The sequence below is a fragment of the Scleropages formosus genome, chromosome 13 (assembly GCF_900964775.1).
Source record: "Scleropages formosus chromosome 13, fSclFor1.1, whole genome shotgun sequence".
Taxonomy (NCBI): domain Eukaryota; kingdom Metazoa; phylum Chordata; class Actinopteri; order Osteoglossiformes; family Osteoglossidae; genus Scleropages; species Scleropages formosus.
The window spans coordinates 11,821,709-11,838,863 of NC_041818.1; the positions used below are offsets into that span (position 1 = coordinate 11,821,709).

Here is a 17,155-nt window from a genome sequence, read left to right on the forward strand (position 1 = left end):
CTTCTTTCTGTACAAACTACTGATAATTATAGAATCAGCACATTTATACACAAGTTATTTCAAAAGGGACATGAAATGTTATGCAATAGCTGCTCACTAAATTCCAAGTTACTAGTACAGTTAACCTATACCTATACATAGCAATCAGAAAAAAGGTAAAGAAATTCTCTTTACAATGAGAATTGTAATTGCCCTCTCATGAAGTAATAACATGAACAAATTAAGAAAAAGCAAACAAAAGGTAACAAGTGTCTAGAGGTTCCCGTACGCAAATCTATGCATGATCGTTAGGTTTCTGAGATGGGGGTTCCCAATTAGGAGAAGCAAATGTCACATTGCGTTTTGCTTGCAGCTCTTGAAGGGTACACAAGACTACACAGAGAAGTCTGCTTGCCTGAGGCAATGCTAAGCTACAACAATAACAGATAAATTAGACTGCACTGATAAGGAGTAACAGTATTTGCTGGCCCTGAAAGACATTTCAAAGACACCCTGCTTATAAAAATGCTGATTACTTCAACCATTGCAATTACAATAACCTTGGAACTCAGATCAGACATCATTAAATGGGGAAGTCATATTGATTTTTTTTTTTTATATGATGCCCAAATACTGTGGACAAAGGAGTACAGAGAAGGTCATGGGGTTCTTGGTTCTAATCCTCCTTCCCACTTACCTGGTTCTCAGATTAGCACAAGTTGGCAAACTCCAAGGGTATCCACTGACAGCACACAATATCAGCGCTAGCACACAGAATACAGCACAGGTCTTCACTCTTAGTTCTGGTGGGCTGCAGTGTGAAGGTTTTTCAGTGTCCATATTGACAATTACAGTACTGCAGTAGAGTACTATTTTGATGTCCATTTTCTTCCTAAAGAAAATTACTAAAACTCCTATATAAGGCTAGTAATTATCTGGAGTATTGAGGATGTGATTCAGTTCTTGGTAACTCCTGGAGCTGTTTGTTATCTTTATTCACACTGCATGCAAAAAGCATGGTGGAAGTGAAATGATAAGGGGGCACAGATTGAATGTGCATGCACTAAAAGCCTATTTAGAGCAGAATAAAGTTTCAGACCTATTTTTTGGCAATTGACAATTGGCTCCTCATGCCATGGGCCAAGAAATTCACCATGATCCTAAGACTGCAATAAAACATTTCCATAACTACTCAAGTCCCTTATTTATAAAGAATAATGAAAACATGCACAAACTGCAGCCCTGCAGGACCTACAGAGAAGACTGCTGGAGTAAAACAAAGCCATTGGTCCAGTCCAATACTTTTTTTTTTTTTTTTTTTTTAAATCATGGACCTAGAGGGCCAATGTCTGGTGGGTAGTTTCATCCATGCAGAATTAATGGCTTAGTTTAATAGGTAAACCTAGGCATGTACGTAACTGGATCAATTAAACAGTGTTGAGCATGGCTGAAACAGACAGACTATAAACCACAAGAATAAAGACTGATTACCCCCTCTGAACAAAGGGCAGGACAGAAGCAACAGACAGGCAAGGACAAGGCAGTAGGAACATTCAACTACATTGCAACACAAAGGGCAGTAACAGCATCTGAAAGGTAACACTGGTTAGTGGGACAGGTAGAGATAAGAGTCCAGCACCTTACCTCATCTGGGAACAGCCGTTTGAGAGTCTGTTTGAATGGACAGAGGGAAAGACAGAGGAAACACAAGAAAGACACAGCAAGACAGAATTGGTGAGACTAAGAAAAACATATATACAGTGGGCCATTCAGAAACTTTCAGAGCAAATCTGCAAAAACTACAATACGTTAAACACTACAGGCTTTCTGAACCAACAATTAGAAAACACAGGGTGTTTAAAAAAAATTTAAAACATATCAATTAATGATCACAGATTAGTAAGGATGTTAACATTACAGCACTTGAAAAGCAAGAATTCTCTAATTTATATCAGATTTAAAATAAACCAGGCTGTGAAAAGAAGGGAAGAAGTTCCTGGATAAAATCTGTCATTCCATGATGTATATACACTTTCATCTGCAGAGGGCAGCAAACACAAACTGATTTAAACAGCACCACCTGAAGCAGAATCCAGTTTAATTCAAAAAGCAACAGTGGGGCCACAGGCTGTCAGATGTCTGACTGATCACCACATGCCAGGAGGCCATCTAGACGTAATCACTGCTGGTGGGGTATCTGCTTTTGATGAGTGTCTGTCAGTTCAGAGATTAGCTCCCAATACAACAACCAGCTCCACATGGGGAGGCAAACAGGACTGGGGCAATTAGACCATCGTGTCTTCTGGAAGAGGAAAGGATGGAGTGCAGGCCTACTTCCAAAGTTGACTGTTTCTTGATTCTCTTCTAGCCATCCATGGCCCAGGTCAAGGAGGAAAAAGATTCTATTCACAGTCCTCTATTACATCACCTTGTATAAGAAATTCCTGTTTACCACCACTCCTCCCTTCAATGTAAATGTCACATATTAAAGGTTAGACTGCAGCTTCTACTTCCCATTCATGTTCGAAAAAGCACAAATTTAAAAAACCAGTACTCATTAGAAAAATGTAACCCCCCCCCCCCCACCGGTATACACAATTTTACACATTCTTCAATCTATGACATCTCACAGCACATCTGATAATGAGCAGACCTGCACTGCACATAAACCAGTCCCTGAAATATGGACTTCCCAGCCCCTGAAACCAAAACAAGGACATGTGTTTGCAGTGAATGTCGATAACCTCAGTCAACTCTGAAGCCTGAAAGTCATATCAAGGATGACCTTTTCAGTTACCATTTACCTTTGAAGCCAACCATGCAGACAAAACAGCATGACCCTTGGATACACACACCACCACATGAACTTTCTCCAGCCATCTCTCTACACTGCACATACATATACACAGCTTGGCAACACCACAGCCCTGTATTAAAACCCATTCAGTCACTATTCTGCTGAGTTCTGTATCTTATCAACACTATTTAAACAGGACCAAAAAAAATCTCACCCTGAGTAAACTGAACACCCAAGATACAACTCTGAGCACTGCTGAACAGGAAAGTTGAAACTGATCAAACCCAGTTTTCACCAGCCATCAAATAGTTAGGAAAAGTTTGTGAACCCTTTGAAATTACTACTTTCTGCAGGAATGGCTCCAAAAATGTGAAAATTATCCCAAGTCTTAGTGATAGTGTTATATTTTGCATTTTCATATCTTTATTGAAGAAATCCTTGTAGTATTGTACAGCAAAAGCATCGAGCTGCATTCCAACAACCCCTCCCAAAACTGTGCCAGTGCCATAAAGCCACCTGCACTAACAAGGGGGTCAAAGGCCACCTGCAGTCATATGATCTGAAAAGGCAACTTGCTTGTTGCATTAGAGCCCCAATGCAGCCTTTGACTGGAAGCCCAAACCACTATGCCCATAGGTCTCAAGTCGTACTTAAATTTGTAATGGCAGACTCAGCTGTCACAGCAACTCAATTTCATCAGGGTTTGCTTCAGGGTAAATACTTACAGCCCTGCGACCACCACCTTTATTCCCTCAGGGATTACCTGAGACTACAGTGCCGCACCTGCTCTGTTTTGTGATAAGAGGTGACACCTGTAGGTGTCAGCTTTCAGCCCGTTGAGCAGGTGGCTGTGCACAGCAGCCCACAGCCAGGCCAAACAGAACTATGCCGAGTGATAACTGATATTGCCATCTCCATAGCACCAGTGGATAGGGTTTGCTTACAGACCCAGCTTATAATAAAGGTCCCCAAAGGACATGGGTGGCCAGTGAGCTCAGCAGAAACACCTAGGCTCATCCATCCCAGTTGAGGATTGGGCACACCTGAACGCTGCACTATGAAGTATCAAAATGTGTGTTTCACCAGTTAAAAGCAGCTAGCAAGCAGATCCACAATGTTTTTACAGTAGATCAATTTATGTATAAGTGAGAAAATCAGCTGACACAGGATAGGTGACTATAAACAGAATAAGGAGTCACAAGGACAGCAGGATAAGGAGTCCAAGCAGGGGTGAGGAGTGATGCCAGGGACTGAAGAGAGATGATGCAAAGGAAGAACAGCATGGTGGAAAAGCATCTTCATGCATGTGCTCTTTGAACCTGCCATCGCTGCTCTCCGTTCCCTTCCTTTTACCTTGCAACACCCAGGGGAGTCCCAGAAGCAAGGGAGCAGTCTGGTATTTGCTGACAGGACAGAGATGCTCCAAAGCAGGACTGTCCTCAGCAGCCATCTCCAAAGAATGAGCACAGTGTATGCTTGGTTTGCAGCATGAAGCTGTAGACAGCCTTGCAATAAACCATCGAAGTTGAGTTTATGTTGCCCTGTTGTTGGTGACAAACCAAGCACTCAGATACAATGTACCTGTTTCCAACTGCACCTGTGACATTCCAGGCACTTGCCTGCCTTCTGCATAGGCCTGCACATATTTAATGGTGAAATTAACACTACAGAGCATCCACTGGAAGTCGCTTTGGAGAAAAGTGTCTGCTAAATAAATAAATGTAATTTTTACAACTTCCAGTAAGAACCCTACCCTCCATTCCCCTTGGACCTGCTGAAGTTGGGTGGAGTTTCACCCCTCACTCATGTCTGGCTCTAGGGGAAATCAAAGAATGCCTAGACAGAGGGAGAAAGAGTCAAGTCGTCTCAGTCGGGCAAGTGGTGCAACTTACAAGGAAGTCACTGCTCTGATGGGCAGCATCTCCAGGGAGTACAAGTGTACATGTTTGGAGTTACCTTTATAGCTTGCAACAATATTACATACAAGGAAGTATTTTACCAAAAATGATAAGTTAGACCTTGGCTAACAATGGGGTTAGGTTCTGATAAACCCATCGGTAAGTGGAAAAAATCATAAGTGGAGAAAGAACACAGTACCGCACCTACCGATCATCACAGTCTAGTCTACCTTAAATGTGCTTAGAACACTTACCATAGCCTACAGCTGGGCAAATTTAAGCAGGACACACACATGGGCATTTAGTAGACATGAGGGAATGCGAAAACACACACAAAAAAAAATGCTTTCAACACAGTACTGGTTGTTTACGCTTGTTCGTGTGATCGCTACAGAGACTGGGAGTGTGGTTAAGTGGATGCTGCAACTTGCTGCCATTGTCCAGCATTGGGAGAGGGTATCGTACCGCATATACTAAATGCGGGAGCAGATCAAAATTCGAAGTACAAATTCTACCGAATGCATATCGCTATCGTACCATCATAACTTTGAAAAATCATAAGTGGAACAACAGTAAGTAGAAGAGCATATGTATATTCTAATTTTTATATCGCTCCAAGTAACAAAATCTGTACTGCTAATGTAATCTGAATTAATGAAATGACAATTCTCTTTCAGCAAAGCATATATTTACTAAGTCCTTGTGTTAACTGACATGCATGATCAAAGTGTGAGACCAAGGACCTGGTTAGTAAGGTCATGCATTGTGTTATTAGAAATTTCTCCTTTTTATTTATATTTTTATATATATATATATATATATATATATATATATATATATATAAAAACACACACACACACACACACACACACCCTTGATTAAGTTACACTGTGGGTACTATCAGCTAACAATACTGACGGCCTAGTTGCCATGATTTCCACATAACTGCAACACTCGATCAGCTGTAACATAGTGATAAAAGTAGCTGAGTCTAGCAGGAAGCTGAGGAGACGCCCAGCAGAGGAAGTCACCTCTCAGAAGACCTGAGTCACCTCAAAGAGATGGTAGACAACTCCTCTTAACTAAACAGCCCATATGTGATAGTCTGTACCCTGGTGCAAACGGGCATGGCTCAGGCAAAGGAAGCAGGTTTGTGCAGGACTGTGAACCTTCTCCTCAAGGGTGGAACAGGAACACCCCATCAACACAGCTTTCTGTGAGCTCCTGTTTGCCACACTGCCTGAGAGAGAGCACCATTGGAGAGAACTTTCAACTTTATATGCAAAAAGGTGCAGCCAGATCCAGAATAATAAGTGTAACTGTAAACTTATGTCCCCCACAGGAACAAAGGGGCATGTAGGGCCAATGCATGGTCAGCTTTGACACTTCTGACACCGCCTACACAGCTCTGTGAAGAACAGTTGTGAGCAAAAACCCACTGACAGGTATTCTTGGTCCTCCCAGACACTTGCAACCAATCAACCCAATTAACCCTTAGTCTCTGCTTCACCCCGACTTGTCCACCAAGCCAGTAACCCAATGGAAAATCCTTCATGCTGAGTGGATTTTTGTCTTTTCCATTTCATTAGCCTGGATGTTAGTGGCTCTAGCTCCTTTAGAGCCCTGGCTGCCTGAATTCCACAGCATATCTTCTGCATGACTGCTTTCCTCCTTGGCAAGCTGCTTTCTGTCATACAGCCGGAACTTGTGCCCAGTGTGGCAATCACAGTACTACCAGCTTGTTTATTAGGCTCACCCTGACCAAAACCACTACAAGGTGCACTGCAATCTCACCGTACTTTAGCCTAAGTGATGACGGAATGAATAAGGCCATGACAGCTTCTGCATGAAGAAGTCTCCCCACCAGTGGTCCAAATCTCAAATGACCACACAGCACTGTGCTCTCTGTGCAGGCTTATAGATGGTCGAGTTTTAAGCAGAAACATAAATGGATGCCTGATGTGGACCTCCACCTAGGACCACCACAATATACAGTGTCAGTGAATAGTCCGGTGCTGCCAGCCTGTTATCCTCATTTGAAATTCCTACTAGTACATCAAAGAAAGGTATAACCATCATGCTGTATCATCAGTGAGGCAGCATCTACTGCTCTTCAGTGCGGAGAAACTGCCGGGAGAAAAGACTGAACAGGGTGCTACTCTGTGGACTAATCAATGATTGCCACATTATGTTGTTGAACCATACATGACATTTGATTCACATATTACAAGTCAAAATTAATTTTAAAAAAAATTCCATTTAGTCTGCACGCTGCTGAGATGTACAGTAACAACAAAGAAACCTAATTAAATTGGATAAAAATTCTAACAAAGTGATCGAAAATATACCTAGATGAGTTTTAAGCCGAAAAGTGATGTAACAGGTATCTGTATAAAATTTACACAGCAACAAAGTTACTACTTCATAAAAAAAGAATGGAATACTTATATGAAAGGCAACAAAATAGCAAAAAAGGGTCTTAACTGGACTTTTTAGTGTAACTTGAGTTTGTGTGCAACACTGCCTGAACTTATTTCATGCTAAAAGCTTGAGTATTTTACTGATAAATTCCAAGCAGGCTTACATAAACATCTACATAAATACACACACACACAAACAGCGGTACACATAGGCACACAGACACAGAAACACAGACCCAAACCACACACTCAAAATACAAGGTGATAGAGAAACAGCCTGGCTACAGCTGCAAGGAAAGGAGGGCCTGTGTGATAATTTGAATAACTGCAGCACCAGCAGCAACAGGAAGCTGATAACCTCAATAGGGAGCTGCTTATTGCAGTGAATGGCAAAGAAGTTCACAGGGGTACACCCATTATTCACAGCAGCAGTCAAAATAGCCACTGCAAAACCACAAACAATAAACACATGCACAAAAGACAAAACAAGCACACACAATACACAGATACACAAGGTAACCAGACAGAAGAAATATACAAAGAATGGACAAAAAGCACATAAACTACATATACAAACCAAATACAGAAGCAAAAAACACTAATGAACCCCTCTACATCAAACATCACAGACAAGTCTAAATCTCAAGGAAAACCCTAGAATAACTGTAAACCCTATATTCTACAAAAAGCATTTAAAACTAGTACTGGCCACTTCCTGCCACTCCACTGTCTCAAGCAGCTTTCATACTACGAACGTGCACGAAACAGTGGCAGTTTTCCCATTGCTGGCTGGGCATAAAAGGGTACTCTGTACTACTCTATCTAGCAATAAAGACTCAAACATGTTGACTTGCACAGTTCTAGAAGACCCTAGTGTTCACTCAAAGTCACAACGGGAACAATAGATAAATTTGTAAACATTACAGTAAAAATGGTACTAGTTGCACTTGCAGAGAATGTAGCTTTACTTCAAGGCAAAAAGACAAAGGCCATGTAACAAGGTATTCTACTGGGATACTCTTTCACCTCCAAAGTTGAAGAGTAAAAGGACAGGTGGTCCCATCTCACATTGCTGTAGCAACTCCATAAATAGAAAGTTTAAAATAGGGAGATCAACCTGATTAAGGTACGTTAGAGACCGAAGTTAAGCTTGCGTAGGTTCCTTTTCCACAGCCAAGCTTGTGTCACTTGACAACAACAGTTACATAACTGCGCTACCATGCTTGTATGACAAAACAGACCTTTTAACTCAAAGCAGAACCCAGTACCGCACTTTGAGCATGTCAAAACTCTTTGCTGGTCTTCCAGGAGAGAGGCAGAGCCCCCTGTAGACCATGCAGGGGGCTTCATGCTCAAGCTGTGGGATGCAGGACACCCTGCGCTTGTTTACCTACTCCTGCATACCCAGATTAAGGCTAATTACAGTGTGCGAAAGCAGCAGACAGAACAGCAGTCAAATCACTCGCTAATCCCCATAATAAAAAGAGGGCAGAGCTAAAGAAGTACATTTGTCTCAAACGGCAAAAATCCGCCCTAGGGAGGAGCCACCTAAGCAAAAACTGTCCATAAGGCCTGCCTATGGGGGAGGAGTTTAAAGGTGAGACACTGCGCAGGAGGGAGGGGTTCACTCAGTCCAATACATATTTCTATTCAGTTACAGTAGAGTGGGTTTGGTACAAAAGTGATTACCAGACAGATAGTCATCTTCAGTCAAGCAATGATCACAGAGTGACTTGCATTGCCCCATCCCTCTGCATGCTACAGTAACCAAATCAAACCATACAAACCAGGCTGCTTGGAGCTCTGGCTCCAAAAGCTTCACTGCATAGTGACTATATCACTGATACAGCCCAAAAACCCATCATAGCTCAGTGCTGTTTCTGCTGCTACAGCATAATTATCTTCCACCCCACTGGCTTGGGGATGTGCATGACGACATGTCTTGTACAAGACAGGGTTCAGCTTTGAGAAGAAGCTGTAAGTAAAGAGGGGACAATGAGGGACTGGTTACTGGCACTAAAGGGACAAGTTGTATTAATGTCAACAACAGGAAGTGAGGCAAACACTAACTGCGCAAAGACCCTGATAAACCTGTCATAGGAATGTACCCACATGCAAACAGAAGACCAATCCCATAGGGCTTAAAACCTTGCTGTTACCTTAGCATTCAAATGCCAGATGGCTATGCGCCAAGCACTTAATAAATAACATAATTCAGTTTAACAGTTAATGTATATAAATGGTATTTACCAAAATAATTCAGATGTACACTTGGCTTAAAAAAAAAAAAAAAAAAAAAAATTCTGATGGAACCAGACTAACATTTAAGTCAGTTTTCTTTGCTTTCATAAACTACATTCGCTACCATGCAGTGGGTTGAACCCAGACTTCACATTATTCAGGCAGAACAAGAGTGGATTCACTATTAAAAAGAGGTCAACTGGAACAGTGTAGTCAAAATTACAGAGAAGCGAGGATGCAGGACAGGTTAGATTTCAGAAAAGAAAAGGAATATGAAAACCCTGGTCTTACAAAGTGTGTAACACAGCTCTTGCACACCCTTACAACATCAATAACGACAAGGATGAGGCCATGTACTTTAAACAGCTACAAACAATAAAACTGGTGTCATGTCAGTCAGCATGTCACTATTGTTATGCCCCCCCCCAAAGATGACAACAGTGCCATGAAAAGCAGCAATCCAACTGCCAAAATTCCTATAATCCATTTTGAACATGGGAGAGAACAAGTGACAACCAAGCCCTGGAGAAAGTACACTTCCTGTTCACTGGGTATTGAACTTCCTGCCACAGTTTCCTGCCTACAGATGCAAGCAACTCAATTTACTACTCAGACAAAGATCTAGGAATGAGAAACTTACAATACAGCACACAGAGAGACACATACAATGCATTTTTTACATTTCAATTAACACCACAACCTCTGCACATCCAATTAAAGAACAGCAGTCAAAAGCAAAAGGGGAGAACTAATGTATGTAAATATCCACAAAACTAACAAACACTACAACTTATTCCAAACTTAAAATAGGGCCTTAACTCAGAGGTGAGCAGAAGAAACCCAAGGTTATTAATGTGAAATATACTGAAGAATTAAAGATTCTTCCCCAAAATCAGATCTGTATATGTACATGCATAGACAAAGCTGAAACAGGGCAGCTCCAAAATGTGGTGCAGACAAAGTATAGAAATATTAAACATGCAGTGTTTGTTGCTTAGCAACAATCTAAAGGCAATGGTGGAGGAAGGACACTGCTGAGCAGCATGTGTCACCTGGATAAAGGGGAAGAGGATCAGCTGCATTGAACCAACAGGGGAGATGTGAATTAAAGAAGAGCTGCAAATTCACGACTGGTATACAAGGCACAAAGCTCTGTAGTGCGAAAGGCCGAAATATTGGAACTAACTTATGGGAGGGATGGTGATTCACCTACACATACCATACCAGAAGACATTACATTGAGGAGATGCCTACTGCTCTTATCGGCATTACTCAGGAGAGAATTATGCTCCTCATAGCGCTGTTTGAAGCAGCCAGTCATTCTGAGCACCAGCAACTAATACGCAGAGGGCCTTACCCTACTCTGAATCAAAAACTCTACCAGATCACCCTTCTCAATTCCTGATCAGTTCCAGGATCTCTCATGAAAGGCAAGAAAAAGGTGAATTAAATTTGAGGTTTATTAGCATATGGTAGCAGGTACAACAGTGGTTAAGCACATGGACAACTAGGAAGTTCAAGCCTCACTCCCTGGTACGGGTGTTTTAGCAGTAGGTCACTATCCTAATATTGCACAAGAAAGAATACCCTGCTGTATAAATAGGTGAAATACTCAAGAGTTCTCTAAGACTTGTCACACTAATTCATTCACCAAGCAATGATCCTTGTCAGATTCCTTTAAATGCATCTCCTTTGCCGTATTTGCCAGCAAAAGGAAGAATATACCAATTTTATTTGACCAACTGAAAAAACAAAGGAAAACAAACAGTACACAGTTATCCTCCCTTAAAAAAGTAACATGGATGATAATATATACCATTAAAGTACTTAAAAATAAGCTGCTGATACATATGACATAAGCCTTTGTACTTAAGGTGAAAAAAAACATTTGAAATGTAGAAGTCAGACCTAAAAGGGATATGATACTGCAGAAATGCATATTCAGAACATGAGAAGCTCTTGGGCTGAGTGCCAAAAAAAAAAAAAAAAAAAAATCTAAGACACAGGACAAACTGTGATACCTGAGGTTTTCTGAATAGGAAGGGTCATTCCTTTAAAAAATGTCCAGCATGCATGTTCACATGTCAAAGCTTGAGAGAGCTTTATTTGCCTTTACTCCCTACTCCCTGCTTCTCCCCCTTAGATCCATGCTGGTCATAGGGCATGCTTTTTGACACTGAACTGCATTAGCTTCATTACACTAATAGAGCTCTTTCACAATGGTCCTACCTGCTGCCCTGACACCAATTTCACCATGAATAAGACTGAAAACTGAACCCTAGACACAGGAATAGTTCAGTAGTCATAACGAAGGCACTGACTTGAACAGGCATTTGTTCTAGCACAACCAGGGGTGGTGCCTTGTGCTGGATTCAGAATTCCACGTGCAGACGATTGCACTAGTGTAAACTTGCTACCTAATCATATGAAGCCTTACCTAAAGAACCCCCACCTCTATAAATTTCAGGTTGTGGCTCTGGTAGGCTCCCATGGGAAGTTATTAAAGCACATGCTGCCCCTGCCCAAAAAGAGGCCTCTCTAGCCTGTTTGCACATCAGGTACTAGATAAAGGTGTTGACAAATCAAATACTATGTCATAGATCTGGAACATGACAAACTAGCAAAGCAGCCAGAGTGAACTTTAAATTTAACAATACTTTTCAGCTGAAAACTTACAGCCAGTTCAATACAATTTCTGCTTGTAGTAAAAATGAGGGAATGTATCACTGTTGGGCACTGATGGTCCCTGAATAACTGTTGGTAGCTTTGTCTGCACCTGTTCCTGAAGAAAACAGCATCTCCAGGACCCTATGGCTAAAGAAACCAAAGGTGGACAAGGAGAAAAAAAAATTACAAGCCAGTTGTGTAATCAATAGCCCTAAACTGGCAGACTTTCTAGAAAAACATAACACCACAGCTGCATGTTAACCATTTACTTGTTTGAATGATTGTCTAAAACAGTGTTTTTCCACAGTGCCAGTCAAGGTCTGTGAAAACGTTCCCTGACATAAAACTGCAGTTGCCACAGTCCTCCGGCAACATGCTGTAGGCACCCATTTTGAACTGACCCGTATAACTGCTCTTGGTTTAGCATGCCGAAGCTGGACAAAGCTCGCAGGACTGCGCGTCCTCGCACGGCACGATGGCCTGAAGATCTACAGGATGTGTCACACTGCCTAGTTGTCACAGTAACTGTACTGGTTTCCGTAAATTTGTTTCCTCAAATGCACATGTCAGGAGTTCCTAACCTCTGCTCTTAACACCATGAGGTGGGAAGAGTAAGTGAGTGCGGGCACAGCAGAGAATTGCACTGAACCACAATTTATTCACTACCTTGCGAGCCAAGAACTAGCTCTGACCTATACCTGACCTCAGAGGAACAGTAGCAGGAGGCAATCAATACAGTAGGAGGAGGACAAGCGCAATATCAGAGGCAGACTATGGCCTGCTTTCTGCAACTCCTCACAGCAAAGACATTTACTTTGGGAAAAACTTCAGGCAAGGTGCAAATACCTAATTCCTTGCTCCTATGAAGACCCTTAGGCAGTTTGCAAGCAAATACATCAATATCCACAAATGAACGTGCACACACAAAAGTTCTGCTGCAAAAATACTAACTCTCAGTCATGTTTCCAAGTCTCATGACCTGCATATACATATAATGAGAACAGGTTTCATGCTCAGTGAGGAGAAAACAGCAGCCTGCACTTTCTTCTGCAGAAGACAAGAGCTGAGGCGTGACCAGTGTCCTGCTTCCTCTTACATCATACACTTCTCAGTGTGTGCAGGCTTATGATCATGAGTGTGGAATTGCACACAGTGAAGACCCACCCATTTTCAGTTCTCATACAACCAAGCCTCTGTCATGACCCACTGGAATGCTGCAAAGAAAGTAAAAGAACTGCGAGCATGTTGTACAGCTAGTTTAGGGGGATCAAATACCTTGACGATGTGCTTCAACCAAAATATTTTCATTCCAGTACAGGAGATTGTACATGTGAGTTCTGGATCTCTCTTAGAAACTAAAATCAAATTAAAAGATTCAAGAAAAAGAATTATATCAGTTCTATGTGACATTCATTAAAAGTAATGTTTATCATAATTCTTTAAAACTAGTGCACTTAAGTACTTTAAAAAGCTCTCACATTAATATAGGGAAAACTCAGACAATACAGACTTCATGTTCACAAGTAGACAGCATGCCATGAAGAACAGTCTCTGCCCCAAAGAACTGTTTACAGTACTGACTACAATATTAGAATCAGGACCTGAGGGCTGGCCTGGCATTTAATACTAATTTAATAGCACTGTGAATCATGCAGGTTTCTGAATTTAGCAGAAACTTCTTAAGAGAAGTAATATTCAACCCAACAGGAGTCTGGATCAATGTAACACCAAGTCCTTCTATAGATCACTGAGGGATGCTCGTTTTCCTGTCAAAGCCCACCGTAACCCAGCAGGACAAATTCACTTTAAAGTATGATGGTTGTCTGCAGGAAACAGAATTAACAGCTGGACAGCCACTACCAGTAATGGCCTGTATTTTTTACTTTTACAAAGGTAGTTCAAAAGTTCCCTGCAGTAAAAGCATGTCTTCTTCAGTAGTGTCCACCTGGATGTCAACCAGCCATTTTGCTTCTAACCATCAGCACCAATCTGTCATATGTTAAATTGTGCAGCTCCTCTATTGGTTTATTTGCAAGTCCCACAAGGCTGCAAACAGTTCACAGGGGAATATTCCCCTATTTTATAAACACAACCTTGTAAACTCACAAAAATCCTAGTGACATTTAAAAAAAAAACTTTATATTGGATTTCTCAGAACTTCAGCATCCTCTAACTTTGAGGGCCTGTAGGTCTTGTAAGGCTACATGAACTATTAGCAGCACCAAAAAGTGCTCACATACAACATGATACCAACAACCTCAGGGTTAGTGGTTTAACAGACGGAGTAGTGTGCTAATGGACATTTACAAAATATTCACAATCGAACTGAATTTTTAAACTGAGCATCCACATTTAACGAATATCCAGCAAACGCCTTATCGCTCAGACTCTTAGAGCCTATTCCCATAGATCTTATGGGTCACATCTGCAACTCCACACGGTGATGTGTTTAAAACACCTGCCAAAAAGCAGGAGAAACATCTCCCACGACGGCCGCTATAACATCTGCGCCAAAATGGGAACTTCCAAGTCAGAAGGAGCATCCGTGCAGCGCAACGTGCATATTCTATCATGCCATTTTCGAGCTGAAAAGACATGTGGTTAACAGCCAGACGTTCTTTCATCTCTCCCGGTTAAGGGACCGCTCCGGACCCGTCTCGCGTCCGGGGAGAATACGTCACCCAGCGCTGGCGTGCGTACGGTGACGTCACCGAGCACGGTTCGGAGCGCGGCAGCGTACCGCGGGCGGGCCGTCATTGCTTTAAACTGGAGGGCTGAACAAACCAAATAAATCACAGTTTCGACAGTGTCAGTGGTTTTATTAAAATTACTTTAGCGGTATTTTTCCCTCAGTCAATGAATCGTACAGGACTGTCCGTTTTTAAACAATTTTCTGTGCACTTGGACAAGGTGAAGGTTCAGAACAACACACTTATCAGTAAAGACGGACACGGCGTTCACAGCGCTGTTTCGCACAAAACGACGAAAGTCCGACTTAAAATGGGCTTACTTAGACGCAAAACTTTCCCGATTTATACTAGTCATCATGGAAATTCGAAATGACCGCGAGACTCCTGAGTCCTGTCCCGTAACAAAATAAGACAAAGTCAAGTTTCACCCAACTTCACTGGGAGTTCAAAGCAATCTGCCCCCTGCAGCCCTGACAGGCACAATGCAGTCTACTATGGCAACTTCACCTCAGACTTCCTCCTCGCCTCACTCACTCGGCGTTCGCAGCACGACACGCTGACTGAAATGCAGCCAAGACGGTGCAATGAATGGATGGGCCCTGGATGCACTCCTCCAACAGGGAAGGGCTCGCCGAGCACCAGGCATCAGAGCATGATCTGCCTCGCTGCTGAAGCCCACCCGCGAAGCACCGTCCACCTCCCCTCCTGCCCTGCCCTCCACTCCACTCACACACACAGTATCTGCTGCTGGTTACTATCATATCAACACACTACCGCTCTTGGTGCATGAAAACGAATCGATACGTACGAATTTCTTTTTGCCGGCGTCTCCGTCCTCCAGGCTTTTCTTTGGTTTCTTCTCTTTGCCGCTTTTCGTCGCCGCCGGGGCAGATGCTCCGTTTCCAGGATCCATTTTGCCCCCCTTCAGTAGTTCACTTAAGTAGCAGTTAAAGGTTCCCGCTGCTAACGAGGCACAAAATATGCGAAACACAGAGACAGACACAAGACACACTGACACAGAGTCTCTGTGCGTGACTGAGTAGTATGTTAGGAGCCGGAGGCCGCAGCTCGGCGCCCTCAGCCTCACTCACAGTGAGAACTCAGATTCCCCTCGCCCTTCGGCTTCGGACGAAAAAAAAAAAAGAGAGGGAAATTTAAATGGACGACAGATATCGGAACACTTCGATCTCTGCGCCGCCTGCCTTCGTTCGAGGCGGAGGCTGTGTGTCCAAAACGTGAACTAACAGCCGCAAATCTGCGCCATATTAAAAGAGCAGTCAGTCTCCCGCCGCGACGCTAATCCCCACAACTTTGAGCACTTCTCTAATCAACACACTGCGACTCGGACGTCTGAGTTTCTCACTCATATCAACCACTGTGTTTCCCGGCCGTGTTCATGGCACCTATTTCCTTCGCTGCTTTCTCAAAAGTCTCTCCTTCGCGTTCATTTCTACCGCTTTCTCCAATTAGTTTCCATAGTCGCCACAAGTGAAGCGTCTCCCCCCCCTGTTCGCGAGCCCAGCGCGCGCCGTTTCCTGTCTCGCGCAGGTTGAGGCGGGAGGCCGAGGGGCGGGGCCAGCTGAAGCACTTCACCTGAAACCAGGAAGGAGCGGATAGGGGGAGCTCGCGGGGCGGCGTAAACATTGCGGTCGTACAGGGAAAGGAGCTTAAGTGAAGCGTCAAGCGCTACTATATCTCAAATATCTGGATTAGTTTTGCTCCTTTATTAACGCCAACGTTAGTAGGATTCTCGAAATGTTTCCCCCTGTGCTCCGCTGTGAGGCCTCGCGCACGCGTCATTATCGCACATCCGTGTTTGTATTAGAACTGAGCTCGGTTGTTAGCAGCGCTGTTGACCGCAAACAGTTTACTGAAGCGGGGGGGAGTCAAGAGAAAAAAAGTCTAAGAAGGAGCGCCACCTATTGTTGACTTTGTGTAACATCATTACCTGACACCGCACGTAACTCCATTTATTCCTAAATCCAGTCACCTTCACCACTGTTTACTGGTTAGGTTCTGTAAAATTGTAAGAAATAAAATGTACATATGTAAGAGTCCCTTGTTTCTATCAGCTTCAAGAAATCTATTTGTTCCAAAAAAATCTTCAACAACCCGAAGGATGATCAGTTCATGAGTCTGAAATATTTGCCAGCCTCTAAACTTTTTTATTCTCTACAAAATCTTAGGGTGTGTACTACACACACACGTCACTGAAATTGTTTTACTTAGAAAAAAAACTGTAATACGTTAAAAATGACATTTTCTTTGACCGTATTTCTTAACTTTGAACTACATTAAACTGATCATATTTCCACAATTCTAAGGCGCATTTTTAAAAACTTTAATGATATGAAAATGGGGATATCTCTTAGAATCAATCATGCAGTCACATGCATATCGCTCTATTTGTTACTTCATTTGGGTTATAACCATTGCTCTCACCACACACTTTTTAATTTGAAA

At 42.6% G+C, this 17,155-nt stretch overlaps 1 protein-coding gene across 2 annotated transcripts in view; it reads right to left on the reverse strand.

Annotated features, from left to right (window-relative positions):
• diaph1 (diaphanous related formin 1) overlaps nt 1-16,243 on the reverse strand; it is a 77,274-nt gene extending 61,031 nt beyond the window's left edge. Inside the window, exons 1-2 of one of the 2 annotated variants that reach the window (XM_029257283.1) lie at nt 15,501-16,243; nt 1,624-1,650 (exon numbers count right to left, since the gene is read on the reverse strand). In XM_029257283.1, the coding sequence (XP_029113116.1) occupies nt 1,624-1,650; nt 15,501-15,605 (132 nt within the window). In that variant the 5' untranslated portion in view covers nt 15,606-16,243. The remainder of the gene's footprint in view (nt 1-1,623; nt 1,651-15,500) is intronic. The other variant, XM_029257284.1, reaches the window with a different exon arrangement.
• Nucleotides 16,244-17,155: the final 912 nt, after the last annotated feature.